The 13,153-nt window shown below is 56.5% G+C and overlaps 1 protein-coding gene across 1 annotated transcript in view; it reads right to left on the minus strand.

The window, feature by feature from the left end:
* The window catches only part of UBXN11 (UBX domain protein 11), a 29,106-nt gene that overhangs the window by 1,510 nt on the left and 14,443 nt on the right, over positions 1–13,153 (minus strand). The window contains exons 8-13 of the mRNA XM_017856172.1: positions 12,840–12,966; positions 4,998–5,212; positions 4,640–4,717; positions 3,547–3,667; positions 3,325–3,428; positions 1,730–1,803 (exon numbers count right to left, since the gene is read on the minus strand). Of these exons, the coding sequence (XP_017711661.1) occupies positions 1,730–1,803; positions 3,325–3,428; positions 3,547–3,667; positions 4,640–4,717; positions 4,998–5,212; positions 12,840–12,966 (719 nt within the window). The remainder of the gene's footprint in view (positions 1–1,729; positions 1,804–3,324; positions 3,429–3,546; positions 3,668–4,639; positions 4,718–4,997; positions 5,213–12,839; positions 12,967–13,153) is intronic.

Genomic DNA, 13,153 nt, shown 5'->3' on the forward strand with positions numbered 1-13,153 from the left:
GGACTATGAGCTCTTCGTGGAGGCTGTGGAACAAAACACGCTGCAGGAGTTCCTGAAGCTGGCCTGAGTCAAGCCTGTCCAGAGTTCCCCTGCTGGACTCCATCACCACACTCCCCCCAGCCTTCAACTGGCCATGAAGGACCTTTTGACCAACTCCCTGTCATTCCTATCCTAACCTTAGAGTCCCTCCCGAAATCCAGGCCACTTCTCCTCCCTCCTCTCTAAATGTAGTCCCCTCTTCTCCATCCAAAGGCAACATTCCTTACCTATTAGTCTCAGAAATTGTCTTAAGCAACAGCCCCAAATGCTGGCTGCCCCCAGCCAAGCATTGGGGCCGCCATCCTGCCTGGCACTGGCTGATGGGCACCTCTATTGGTTCCATCAGCCAGAGCTCTGCCAAAGGCCCCGCAGTCCCTCTCCCAGGAGGACCCTAGAGACAATTAAATGATGTCCTGTTCCATTGGCACTGTGTCTGGTTGGTTGTGGCCTGGGCCTCCTGGGTCCCTGCCCTGGGCAAGGTTGGTAGTTGTGACTGTGCTGAGACTGTGCTCTGTGGGAAGGGTGGCTGAGCTGTTCTCATGGGACTGTCACCTCTGTGTTAGTGCATGTGTTTGGATGTCTGGCACACACATACCTGTGTGGACCAGTGGTTTCTGGAGATGTCTGGGTGGGTCACCCTCCAGTTCACATGCATGTGGTGTCCATATCACGCTTGTGCCTTGGTGTGTACTGCACATTTGCATGCCTGTCAGTGAGTGTGGCCATCCCATGCGCCTGTGTTGAAGCACAATGGATAAGTATGAGTGTGTCATGGGAGGTGGGTACCCAGCTGCAGTTCTGCTAGTTTGGGGCATGGGTCCAGTGGCAAAATGGCTTTGTGCAGTGTTGAAGTGTCCCCACGAGTTGGTGGTTCTGTGCCTGTGCACAGGTATCTGCTGGCTGCACCCTAAACAGTGAGGCTCTGCTGTCCCAGCTGAGAATGTAAACCCAGCTGGGGCCAGCTCCTTCCCCCCACTGCATCCCTCCCTTCAAAGGATCCACTTAGCCCTTCTTGGGAGAAAGAGGAACCTAGAAGACAAAGACCCAGCAGCCAGGCCCGCCAGCTGGGGCTCAAGTTACCAAGGGGCGGGTCGGCACCGCCCCTCCCTGGCCCAGCTGGTCCCAGGCCTTTCCTACGTGCCTGGCAAGATGGCCCACCCCTGAGAGCCTGGCGGAGCAGCGGGTTGAGGGGCGGGCGCTTTATTGGGGCTGGGACTGGGGCCGGGACCAGGACAGGGTCTAGGACTGAAGTTCGGGCTGGAATTTGGGGCTCGGCGTGCCCGCAGCAGTAGTGCCGCTTTGGGCACGAGGCCTGCAGCCTGCAGCGTGAGTGCATCGTCCTGGTAGAGGGTGGGTGGGAATGTGCTGAAGATCTCAAAGGCAGAGGCATCCATGGCCCTGGGGACCAGGCAGAGCAGATCAGGCTGGGCAGTGAGGCCAGAGCCCCTCTGTGGTCCCAGCCCTGCCCTGCGCCCACCTGGCCTGCGCTAGCAGGGCTCGCACATCCCCAATGGTGTTATCAGGCTGCATCATCAGTAGGAAGGACTGTTCCCCATTCTCAGACTTGATGCGCAGCATGGAGAGCGGGGTGCTGGCGTGTTGGGCGACTTCTGGCTCCTGCACAGCCCAGAGGCCATCAGCGCTCGGTGACCCAATGCCCCAGGCCCTCACCTCCTCGTCCTGCCCTCACCTCTCTCGCTCAGTGGCCAAGGTGGGCGTCTCCACCACAATCTCCTGGATCCGGGTAGGCAATGGGCAGCAGTTCTGGAAGGTATCAATGGAGGGTGGACAGAGCCCTAGGCCCCATTTGAGTCATTCCCGCAATCCTTAGAGGGACACATCCTTCACCAGGGACAGATGAGACCAGTGAGCAAAGCGGGAGGGGTGTTTTGTATAAACCAAGGCCAGAGGAGAGGCAATGGAAGGGGAAGGAGGTTCTGGGAGGCAGCCCCATGGTTCCCCCCCAGGTAACCCCCCGTTTCGGTCTAATGGAGACAGAAACCCACACAGATGATGATCAGGCTGGAAGCCCACCCCAGCCTGGGGTCAGGGAAGGCTTCCCTCAGAAAATGACAACTGAGCTGTGACTGAAGGATGAGTGGGAGTCCTTAGAAATGGAATGGGTGGGACCGGGCGCGGTAGCTCAAGCCTGTAATCCCAGCACTTTGGGAGGCCGAGATGGGCGGATCACGAGGTCAGGAGATTGAGACCATCCTGGCTAACACGGTGAAACCCCGTCTCTACTAAAAAATACAAAAGCTAGCCGGGCGAGGTGGTGGGCGCCTGTAGTCCCAGCTACTCGGGAGGCTGAGGCAGGAGAATGGCGTAAACCCAGGAGGCAGAGCTTGCAGTGAGCTGAGATCCGGCCACTGCACTCCAGCCCGGGCAACAGAGCGAGACGAGACTCCGTCTCAAAAAAAAAAAAAAAAAAAAAAAGAAATGGAATGAGTGCAGGGATATTCCAGACAGCATCAACAGAGATCCTGGGGTCAGGGAAAGCTTCCTAGAAGAGGTGGTAACACATTTGGGCAATTGCTAGCATTATGTGTGGCTGAAGCTGGGGCTCAATTGGACTGGAAGGAATAGGTTGGTGTGAGGAGGGGCCTGGCAATATAGGACGGGCCTTGAGTGCCAGCATAAGGAACATGGCTTTATCTCAAGAACCACTGGAAGATATCAACAGGGAAGGCAGCCTAGAGGATGGTCAGCAGGGGCAGGAGTGGCAGTGGGAGGCAGCTGTCTGGGAGAGATACTCTGGACCCTAGACTAGGGTGGTGGGTGGCAGGAATCGGGAGAAGGGATGCATCTGGGAGAAGTTCTGGGGGTGGACAGACCAGACAGGACTTAGCAATGTGTGGGTGAGGGAGGCAGAGGAGGCCTGAGAAACTAAGGTTTGGTGCCTTTCACATGTGGACACCTAGGAAGAGAAGCAGGATAGGGAGCGAGGAGACAGAATGATGAGGGCCAAGGAGAGTGTGAGGCAACCACGAAGGGAGTACCTAGTACTGAGCTGGATATTTTGGCCTAGACCTTGATGGGGTGGCCTGGGCCTTGGGCTCACCCCTGGCCTGGACTGACTTTAGCCCTCTTACAGCCAACCCACCTGCTTTCTAGGACCCAGCCAGTGCCCTCACCAGCCTCACAGTTTCCAGGAGACAGTGGAGCAACAGACTCATCAGGTGCCTCAAGCTTGAGCCTCCAGACAAGACACTGTTCTGGCAGGCTGGGCCAGGGCTGGTGCTAAAGTTCCCCCAAGAGGGCTGGGGGAGTTAGGGTTGGCCTCACCTGCAAGGTGTCCCTGATGGGGCCCCGGATGTCAATCACCTCGCCTTGCCGGATCACAAACTTGGGGAGCCTGTTCAGAAATTTCTCAGCAGTCATCCTGGAGCCTGCAGGGACAGCATTGGGAACCTGGGCCCAGGAAGGACTATGAGTGGTGATGGAGCCCCCCTGCAGTTTGTTCTCCAGTCCCCCGGCCCCCTGGCTCAACCTGGAGGCCAAACTCACCTGGGTGCTCCTCCGCCCTGTCCCAGGCCTTGTGCATCCGCTGCCGGCCCACCACACGGCCCTCGCCTGGGAAGGGGTCCAGCCCATCCTCCAGGTAGACCTGATTGCGCAAGTCACTCACCTGGCAAGAAAGAAGGGCGACAGCAGCGGGCCCAGCTCTTCAGCCCTTGGCCCCACTTTCAGCCCTATTTGCCTAAACACAGGCCAAGGGTATGGTCTAATGCACCCCCATTTTACATATGAGGAAACCCAGGCCTCAAGAGAGCCACAGTTCATACTGCTGTCATCTTCCTCGGCCCCGCTGCTCCTGCAAGCACCCCATCCAGGCCAGCTGAAGCTGCAGTACTGACACCCTCCTTGGAGACCCCCCTCTCAGGAGCCTACCGTGAAGGGAGAGTGTGAGGGGGTCAGGAGAGGACGAAGCCCCTGCCTTTTTCCAGTCTGCAGCACAAACTGCATCATTGTACATGGAACCTCACTTGCCTCATCAAGGCATGCTCGGAGGCCCCCGTTGTGGCACAAATGCCTTAAACACCCCCAGTCATGACTCATGCTGTTTCCTGAGCCCTGGTGACACATGCTCCCTCCCTGACATGCCCTCAGTGCGGCACTAACCCACCACCCTCTGGAACACGCAGCCTCACGGGCTCCGGTGGTGGTACCTACCCATGGGCCAGCTCTACCTTATGTCCTTGAGTCCCAACATCTGTCCCCTCTGTTTTGCATGTGGCTCACAGCACTGCCTCCCACCCTACCCAGATAGCTTCAGGAGACTTGGGGGATAGCCGGGTCACTTCTACAGGGACCCCAGGTTGTCAAGGTGTCCTGAAAGTTGGGGAGGACTAGGAGGCAGTGGCCCTGCAGCCGAGGCTGTCTCCAGGGTGCCAGCAGAGGGCGCTGCCTGCTGCTCTGTTTCAGTCCTCTCTGCTTCCTTCCCAGCCAGGCTCCAGGCTTATCCTCCTGGAGGGCATCAAACTGGGGTCCCCCAGGGGGCGCAGTGGCTTTCCCTCAGAATGGGAGGTGCCTGGGGAGGCTGTGTATCCTCACTCCCTCCAAAATCCCCAAAGGTGTGGTTTGAGGAGCAGCTCATCACCTTAAAGGGGACCCCATTGGGGTACAGTCGCTGGAGCTCTGAGGGAAAGAAGCCATCCAATATGTCTCGGAGGCAGCGCTGCAAGGGGAGAGGAAAAGTGAGCGGGTGGCCTGGGCCTTGGACCCATCCTGCCCTGCCACTAGTCTGGATGGCAGGCCCTAGATCTAGGGTCACCCAGTGCTGCACTCTGGAAGCATTCAGAGTCCCAGGCCTTGGGGGAGGGGCCTCTGCAAGTCGTGTGTGGGCCTGGGTGCCCCATGGAGGGCAGGCTGGACCTGGGGTGAACTGACTCCATCATCCCCAACTAACAGTGGGCAGCAGGGGCATTAGAACACCAACCCCCCAACACCGCTCCTACCTGTGTGGAGGGATCGTAGAAGGGCTGGAAGGGCCCATCGAACATCATGATGCCATTCCGGTAGAGCTTCAGTGGGATGGGCTCGAGGGTACGCAGCCGTGCCCCGCCGGGCACTGGTGTCACCTGGGTGTCACCCTCTACCACCAGCTCACTAAGATCCTGCAGGCTGGCCAGCAGCCTGTCAAAGTCCACCTCAGGGGGCGCCAATGAGTCCCCTGGCAAAGAGGACAGACACCTATGAGCCGCCTCCTGGCTGCCGTGTCCCTAGCACCCCTAGTCTCTGTGGCTCCCTCCCAAGGGAGGGAGTGGTCTTCGTGTCTCCTCAACTGACTCCCTGGGGAAAAGGAAGGCCAACACTAGATAGTAACAGCAGCTGTCTTCCTAAGAGCCAGCTTGGAACACGCACCCTGTCCATGTTTGCTACTGTGCCCAACTCCACCTTGCACACATGGTCCTTATGCCAACCCTGAGGCTTGAGGCAGGGGTATTTTTGTTTATTTGAGACGGAGTTTCACTCTTGTTGCCCAGGCTGGAGTGCAATGGCACAATCTTGGATCACCACAACCTCCCCTCCCAGGTTCAAGTGATTCTCCTGTCTCAGCCTCCTAGCTGGGATTACACGTGCATGCCACCATACTCGGCTAATTTTTGTATTTTTAGTAGAGATGGGGTTTCATCATATTGGTCAGGCTGGTCTGGAACTCCTGACCTCAGGTGATCAGCCCGCCTCGGCCTCCCAAAGTGCTGGGATTACAGGCATGAGCCACCACGCCAGGCTGAGGCAGGGGTTATTTAGCTCCATTTTACACATGAGGAAACAGGCCCACTGAGATGAAAAATGACTTGTCCCAAGCCAATTGGTGAGAGGAGGAACTGGGAAGGGAGTCGGGGCTGCCTCTCAAGTCTGTTTCCCCCACCCATCTCAGGAGAGGGAGGTCAGAAGAGGGACAGATGGCTCTTAGGGAGGATGTAGGGACAGCTGCTGGCCAGAACAGATATGGAACAGACCGTAGGTTGTGCAACTATTTCTGGGTCACAGACCCCTTTGAGAAGCTGACAAAGCTCTGGCCTCCTCTTCTGAAAAATGTGTGGCGCATACAGCTGTGCACTGGCTTTGGGGGAGAATATGGAGTGGTGGGGCCAGCCATGACGGATAACAGAGCAGAAAGGTGGAGGACAGGTAGATGCTGGCTGGGGACAGACCAGGGGCCTGTTCTGTCATTTTGATGGGACCTGGCCCCCAAGTAAGTCATCTGTTAGGGTGTGCCCTACAACACACCAGTAACTTTCGGGGCCTCGGAGAGGCTGTTTTTCAACAGGACAGGCAGGCTGCGGCAGGATGTGGGTCAGGGCTCTGGGGACCCAATTCCTTTCCTCTCAGTGGTGCACTGGCTGTACCAGGGAGGTGCAGATGTGTTTCCTGTTTCTTTTGCAGCAGGGTCAAATGGTAGGCCCCAGCTGGCCTTCTCCTCTCCCCTACACTTCCTACCGTTGAAGGGGCTATACCTGCCCCCACCTCCTCCTGGGGTTCCCCCACAGTCCCTGAGATTCCCTGGAAAAACTCACCTAACAGAATGATACCAAGACATTATTTTCTTTTAACAACTACTTTAAATACAAATAGGCAAACCTAAAAACAATAGCAGAATAGATAATCTCATACAATGCCTGCCTCAACTCTCTTTTTTTTTTTCCGAGACAGGGTCTCCCTCTGTCACCCAAGCTGGAGTACAGCGGCACAGTGATGACTCACTGCAACCGCAACCTTCCAGGTTCAACTGATCCTCCCACCTCAGCCTCCCAAGTAGCTGGGACCACAGGCAGCATCACCACACTCTGCTAATTAAAAAAAAAATTTTTTTTAGAGGATGGGTCTCGCTGTGTTGCCAGGGCTCTGTCTTCTTTATAGATGGGGAAAGTGAGGCCCAGAAAGGTCAGATGACATGGCCTGATCAGACCAGACAGAGCCAGGAAGAGCACCAAATACACCAACTCCTAATTCAGTGTTCCTGTCACCTCCCAGGGCCAGGGGTTCTTCAGGCTGATGAACATGGGGGGTCGACATGGGATGGAGCCAGACCAGGGAGGATGCCGAGAAACGACAAAAGGCAAGAGAGAAGCTTGCCAAGAAAACAGCCCTGGCTTAAAGAAGTAAAAGCAGGTGGGCTAGGCAGATGCTGGATATCACAGAGTGGAGATGAGACTAGGGGCCAGGAAGAAGGAACCACAGCTCTGGGCAAACCAGCACTGAGAGAATGAGACAGGAAGAGCTATCACAGCAGAGCCTTGTGAAGTCAGTGAGCCCCACCACCACGCCACAAGGGTTCAACTGAGGCCTGACCCGTGGATGGAGAGAGGTGTAGCTGGGGAGTCACACAGCGGGAGGAAGGTCAGAGGGCAAGTCCCAGGTCTACCCTGAGCTAGCAGCAGAACTCAAATGGAAAGGCACTTCCTCTTTGAGCCACAGCTGTCCTTTCTGTGCAATGGGGAGATGATAACAACCCTGTGCTGCCTGCAAGATCCAGCTGGTGTTCCGGGCGCGGTGGCTCAAGCCTGTAATCCCAGCACTTTGGGAGGCCGAGACGGGCGGATCACAAGGTCAGGAGATCGAGACCATCCTGGCTAACACGGTGAAACCCCGTCCCTACTAAAAAAATACAAAAAACTAGCCGGGCGATGTGGCGGGCGCCTGTAGTCCCAGCTACTCGGGAGGCTGAGGCAGGAGAATGGCGTAAACCCAGGAGGCGGAGTTTGCAGTCAGCTGAGATCCAGCCACTGCACTCCAGCCTGGGNTATTGGTTCTTGGGAGGCTGCTTACTGGGGTCCCTTTCCCAAGGAGGGTGGCAATGCTGGGAGATCACCTCTGAGGCCTCGTCCAACTTTGAGAGCCCACGAGCGTATTAAAATGAGGAGAAGGGAGGTCAAGTCCAAGCTCTTTGGCTCAACTCCCAAGACCCTTACTTAGCACCCAGCCTCTCCTCAACATGCCCCTCGCCTTGCGCTCTGGTGGGCACTGCAGGGCACTTCCGAGCTCTGTAACCCTGGGCCTCTATGGGCCTCAGCTTCCTCTTCTGTACGATGAGGACAATAAAAGTTGCCACACTCCACAGGGCTGCTGTGAGGCTTGGAGGAAGTGTTTGGCAGATAGTGGCTGTTGTTGTCCCTAGCACCGCCTACTCATCGCTGGGCTCAAGCTGTGCCCACTCACCCCACCTCCTCCAAGAAGCCTTGCTAGGAGCCCCCCCAACCTGCCTCGAGGCTGCATGCCTACAGCCCTTGCGCCCACTCCCTTGGCCTTCGTCACAGGCTGCTGCTTTCTGCTTGCTTGTTTGCCTTCCAGCCATGCTGGGTACCCCTTGAGCTCAGGAGCATTGAGCCCTGGGCCTGGCCCAGAGTGACTGGGCCACTAGAAGCACGGCTGGATCCTGTTGTCTAGCAATGTCTAAGCACCCGTGCTCTGCTAGACCCTGCCAATCATGGCGATGCCCACGCCCAGGGTCCTGCCATCCTCAGGCTCAGACTCAAGTGAAGAAGACAGGGCGGCAAACGGTGACAATGGCATGTGTAAGTTTCACTGTGGGGGCTGTGGAGCCCAGAAGAGGGCCAGACCCTGCCATGCTCAGTGGCAAGGTGGCAGCCCCTCACTGCACAAGTGCCCATGGCACCCCGGCAGCTCACGCGGTGCCACCCTCCATGTGCCTGCCCTTGACCCTCAGGCAGACAGCTGCAACGGGAAGTGGAACCGCTATTACCACACACCTGCAAGCCGAGCCCCACTCTGGGGACTTTACTGCAGTCACTCTGCTCCGCAGAGGAGCCAGTGCAGGAAAGGAGGCCCTGCGGGTCTGGCCACTACCAGAGCACTCAAGCAGCCTGTGGCCTGGCAGGACCTGCTCAGGTCCCGCACCACCCTGTCCCCACCTCATCCTGTGCAGATAATTGTCCCAATGTGCTCTGATCATCCAAGCCTGGGCACACGGGCATCACAGTCAATCACATGCAGCTACACACACCTTGCCCATGTGCCAAGCACTGGGACATGCATGACAACAGCTAGGTGACAGTGGCTGTCAGTTTATTACCACATCCATTCCGTGGCCCTAGAAGCCCATCAGCACGACTGAGGCAGAGGCTGGATTTGCCCTGAGCTTCAGAGGAGAGGGAAGCAGGCAAGGCGCTCTGTGGGGACAGAGCAGGAGCAAAGGCAGGAGGCAGAAGGGCAGGTGGGGAGGGGTCAAGCCGGTGGCTACGGGGATTGAAGGGCAGGCCCAGGGGCAAGTCATGCAGGCTGTGGAGTCAGAGGGTCTCCAACCCAGACTCACGAGTGTGGGGCTTGAGAGGAAGGAGGGAGGCGTGCGGGGTGCTGGCAGGGAGAGGTGGAGCCATGGAGGGAGGCAAGGACTGACTGGGGTAGGGGAAGTGGGGATCTCAGAGGGGGATGGGAGGGTGAGGATTCTCAGGGGAACAGGGAAGAAGTGAGGAGCTCAGAGATGCAGAGGGTTGGAGTGGGGGGAGTGAGAACCTCAGAGCTTACCAGAGCTCTTAGCCCCAAGGCCCAACACCTGGCCCCAGTGGCGTGTGACTAGAGCAGGACTGTCCCTTTCATGTCTCCGCGGACCCTGAAGCACCTGGCACAGCATCCTCTGTGATGCTGGCAGAGAGAGGGGAGAGTGAGCGATCCAGCCTGAGGCCAAGCCCCTTCATGGCCCCACCAGCCCTCCTCCCTAAGAGTCTCAGGCTCCAGAAAGTTTGATCATCCCCCCTGGCTTGGTACAGACGGCCCTGGCTCACCCTCCACAGGCCTCCACCCCAGCGCCTGTAGGAGCTTCTCCAACAGAGGGAGAGCAGAGCAATCAGCCGAGCATCAGGCCAGCGGGGGCCGAGCTGTGAGCCTGAGGCTCCTGGGCAGGAGCAGGTTGGCACCTGGGAAGAGAGGAATGGGGACGCAGGAGAGAGAGATGTCCCAGGAACAGAAGCTGCTAGCCATGAACAAACGTCATTCATCTGGCAGAAAGCGCCGAATCAAGGCCCCTCCCATGCTGAAAAAACGAAAAAACAAAAGAAGGAAGAGAACGCACGGAGAGGCCACATATGTGGCCAGGGCCTCCAAGATGGAGGGCAGGGTTTTTCACAAGTTATTTTGACTTGAGGCACTCAGCGCACAAACAACCAAACCGGGCAGACTAGGAATCCACAGAGCCAGATCCAGAAACCGGCCATCTGGAAAGGAGCAAGGAGGTCCCCTCTGGCCAGGAGGAAGGCTGCCCTGCAACAAGATGGCAGGCCTACCTGAAGCCTGTGCCCAGTCTGCCAGGCAGGGTCCAGGGTGCGGCACTTGTCAGCCTCGGGCCTAGACCCAGGATAGACATTTTTAGAGCACCTGCAGCCACCTGATAGGGCCTCACCTCTCACTCATGCCAGGGGTCCCTCGAGAACTCTCCCCACGACACCCCTATGATGTGCAGGATCATAGGGGCCGCACAGCCCCCAGCTTTGCTGTGTCCCAAATGGACTCGGCATCTTTCCCACAGCTGTGCTCCCTCGGGTCATCCCTGACTGCTCCAGTCCTCTCCCTCACGTAAAGACACCAAGGCCACGGATTCTACCTAAATCTCTCTGCCCATCCCTTCTCACCATCCCCACCCTCAAGCTGGGCATCATCTCATCTTCCGCCTCAGTGACCAACTGTCTTCCAGTGGGCTGTCAGCCTTAAGTCTTGCCCCTCTTCTCTGAATAATGAGTCCACAGACTCCTTAAGTGCCTCCCTTTACCCATCTGTGAAATGGAGTAACTCCTGGCCTCTGTCAAGGCTATGAAGATGCTGGCAGGGCACAGTGGCTCACAACTGTAATCCCAGCACTCTGGGAGGCTGAGGCAGGAGGATCACTGGCATCCAGGAGTTCAAGACCAACCTTGGGAACGTAGCAAGACCTTGTCTCTACAAAAAATAAAGAAAATCAGCTGGGTGTGGTGGCACATGCCTGCAGTCCCAGCTACTCAGACAGCTGAGGTGGGAGCATCACTTGAGGCCAGGAGGTTGAGGCTGCAGTGAGCCATGATTGTACCACTACACTCAGCCTAGGCATCATCTCATCTTCTGCCTCAGTGACCAACTGTCTTCCAGTGGGCTGTCAGCCTTAAGTCAAAAAAAAAAAAAAAAAAAAAAAAGAGAGAGAGAAAGAAAAAGAAAAAAAGAAAATGCTTTGAAAGCTAGCTGCAAATGGCTGGGCGCGGTGGCTCACGCCTGTAATCCCAGCACTTTGGGAGGCTGAAGCAGGAAGATCACGAGGTCAGGAGTTCAAGACCAGCCTGACCAACATGGTGCAATGCTGTCTCTACTAAAAATACAAAAATTAGCCGGGCGTGGTGGTGGGTGCCTGTAATCCCAGCTACTCGGGAGGATCGCTTGAACCCAAGAAGCAGAGGTTGCAGTGAGCCAAGATTGTGCCACTGCACTCTAGCCTGGGCAACAGAGCGAGAATCCATCTCAAAAAAAAAAAAAAAGAAAAAAAAAAGAAAGCTGCAAATGGCACAAAAATGGGAAGTGATGTTTTTTTCAGAACAAGCAGTGAGGGCGTTGCACCCTGAGATTTGGGGGGATACGGCCAGAGCCCAGGCCTAAACAGGAGGCAGGATTCTCATGTTTGGAGTCTGGGTTTTTACCTAGCAGGAAACAGGAAACCAAGAAGGTGCCATCCTCTTCCACATGGGCCTCTTGGAAGCTGTGCTCCTGTGACCACCCCCGCCCTCAGACTTTGGAAACAACAATGGCTGCGAGCGAGGCCAGAGCTAGGCACTCTGCGTTTAACTCATTTGCTCCTGGTAACTCCCAGGGAAGGAAAACACTCCTGTTTTGTTGATGAAGTGAATAGAGGTCACCTGCCCAAGTCACATCAAGGGATAGGAGGTGGGATCAAGTTGAGGGCGCAGGCGTGCCTGACTCTAGAGCCTAGAGAATCAACTTTTGACAATTCCCATTCTTCGAAGAGAATGGGCCTGGTTTTCAGAAATGGCCAGTTCTATGGACCCAAATCTGTGGGTCTACAGGAGGGGACTGTGGGAGGAATCCCTCTAGATATTAGCAGTCAAGTTAAAAATAAGACATGGTGGGCCGGGCGTGGTGGCTCTAGCCTATAATCCCAGCACTTTGGGAGGCCGGCAGATCAAGACGTCAGGAGTTAGAGACCAGCCTGGCCAACATGGTGAAACCCCGTCTCTACTAAAAATACAAAAATTAGCTGGGTGTGTTGGCACACACCTGTAATCCTAGCTACTCAGGAGGTTGAGGCAGAAGAATTGCTTGAACCCAGGAGGCAGAGGTTGCAGTGAGCCAAGATCGTGCCACTGCACTCCAGTCTGGGTGACAGAGCAAGACTCCATCTCAAAAAAAAGACACATTGTGGGCCCACAGAACCAGGTGGGTTCCAAGGGCCATAAGCGAACCTGGAGAGGGAGGCCAAGCCTGAGAATTTGGGAGCAGCTTCCGGAACAGAAGGATTGCTTTTTTTTAAACAGCAACAGCTTCTAGATTGGTGGCATTTTGTAGACTATGTAACCAGAGGCAAATGAGGCCTTGCTACCTCTTGTATCTCTCGGTCTCTGACAGATGAGCAAGAGAGAGCAGAGCGGGGACCGGGGAGAACCGGGCCAGCAGGTTAAGTGGTCAGTGATGGAGGCCGAGGCCACTCCCGCATTGTGTCAGGGGCAAGGTGTGGGCTCTCAGGGTGACTCAGGTCAGGGGCCCAGGTATGAATGAGATGAGCCTCTGGGGAGCTGCCGGCCAGCAGCAAACTGTTGGAGAATTCCTTTTGAAGAGGGCCTGGGGCAGACACCCTGCTCTACCTGGCTTCCAGAACTTCTTGGCTGTCATCCAGTCCCTCTCGCCATCCTCTGAGACTGTCTTGCTCTCTGAGTCCTCCTGGTCCATGGGCTCGCCCACCCACTGCAGGCCATAGTCACTGAGGAACCGCTGTGGGAAAGAAGGGGGAGACACAGGGGCACCGTCAGCTCAGCCCTGTCCCAGGGATAGAGCGTCGTCCCAAAGCCCAGCCTCAGTCTGCAGGCGATGGGGCCCCCAGAGCTGACCCGACAGACGGATGAGTGGGGGGATCTTGCCACTTCCTGGCTGTGACCTTGGAAAGCTGCTTCAGCCCCTA

Source organism: Rhinopithecus bieti, unplaced genomic scaffold (genome assembly GCF_001698545.2).
Source record: "Rhinopithecus bieti isolate Rb0 unplaced genomic scaffold, ASM169854v2 scaffold_41644, whole genome shotgun sequence".
NCBI classification, from domain to species: Eukaryota; Metazoa; Chordata; class Mammalia; order Primates; family Cercopithecidae; genus Rhinopithecus; species Rhinopithecus bieti.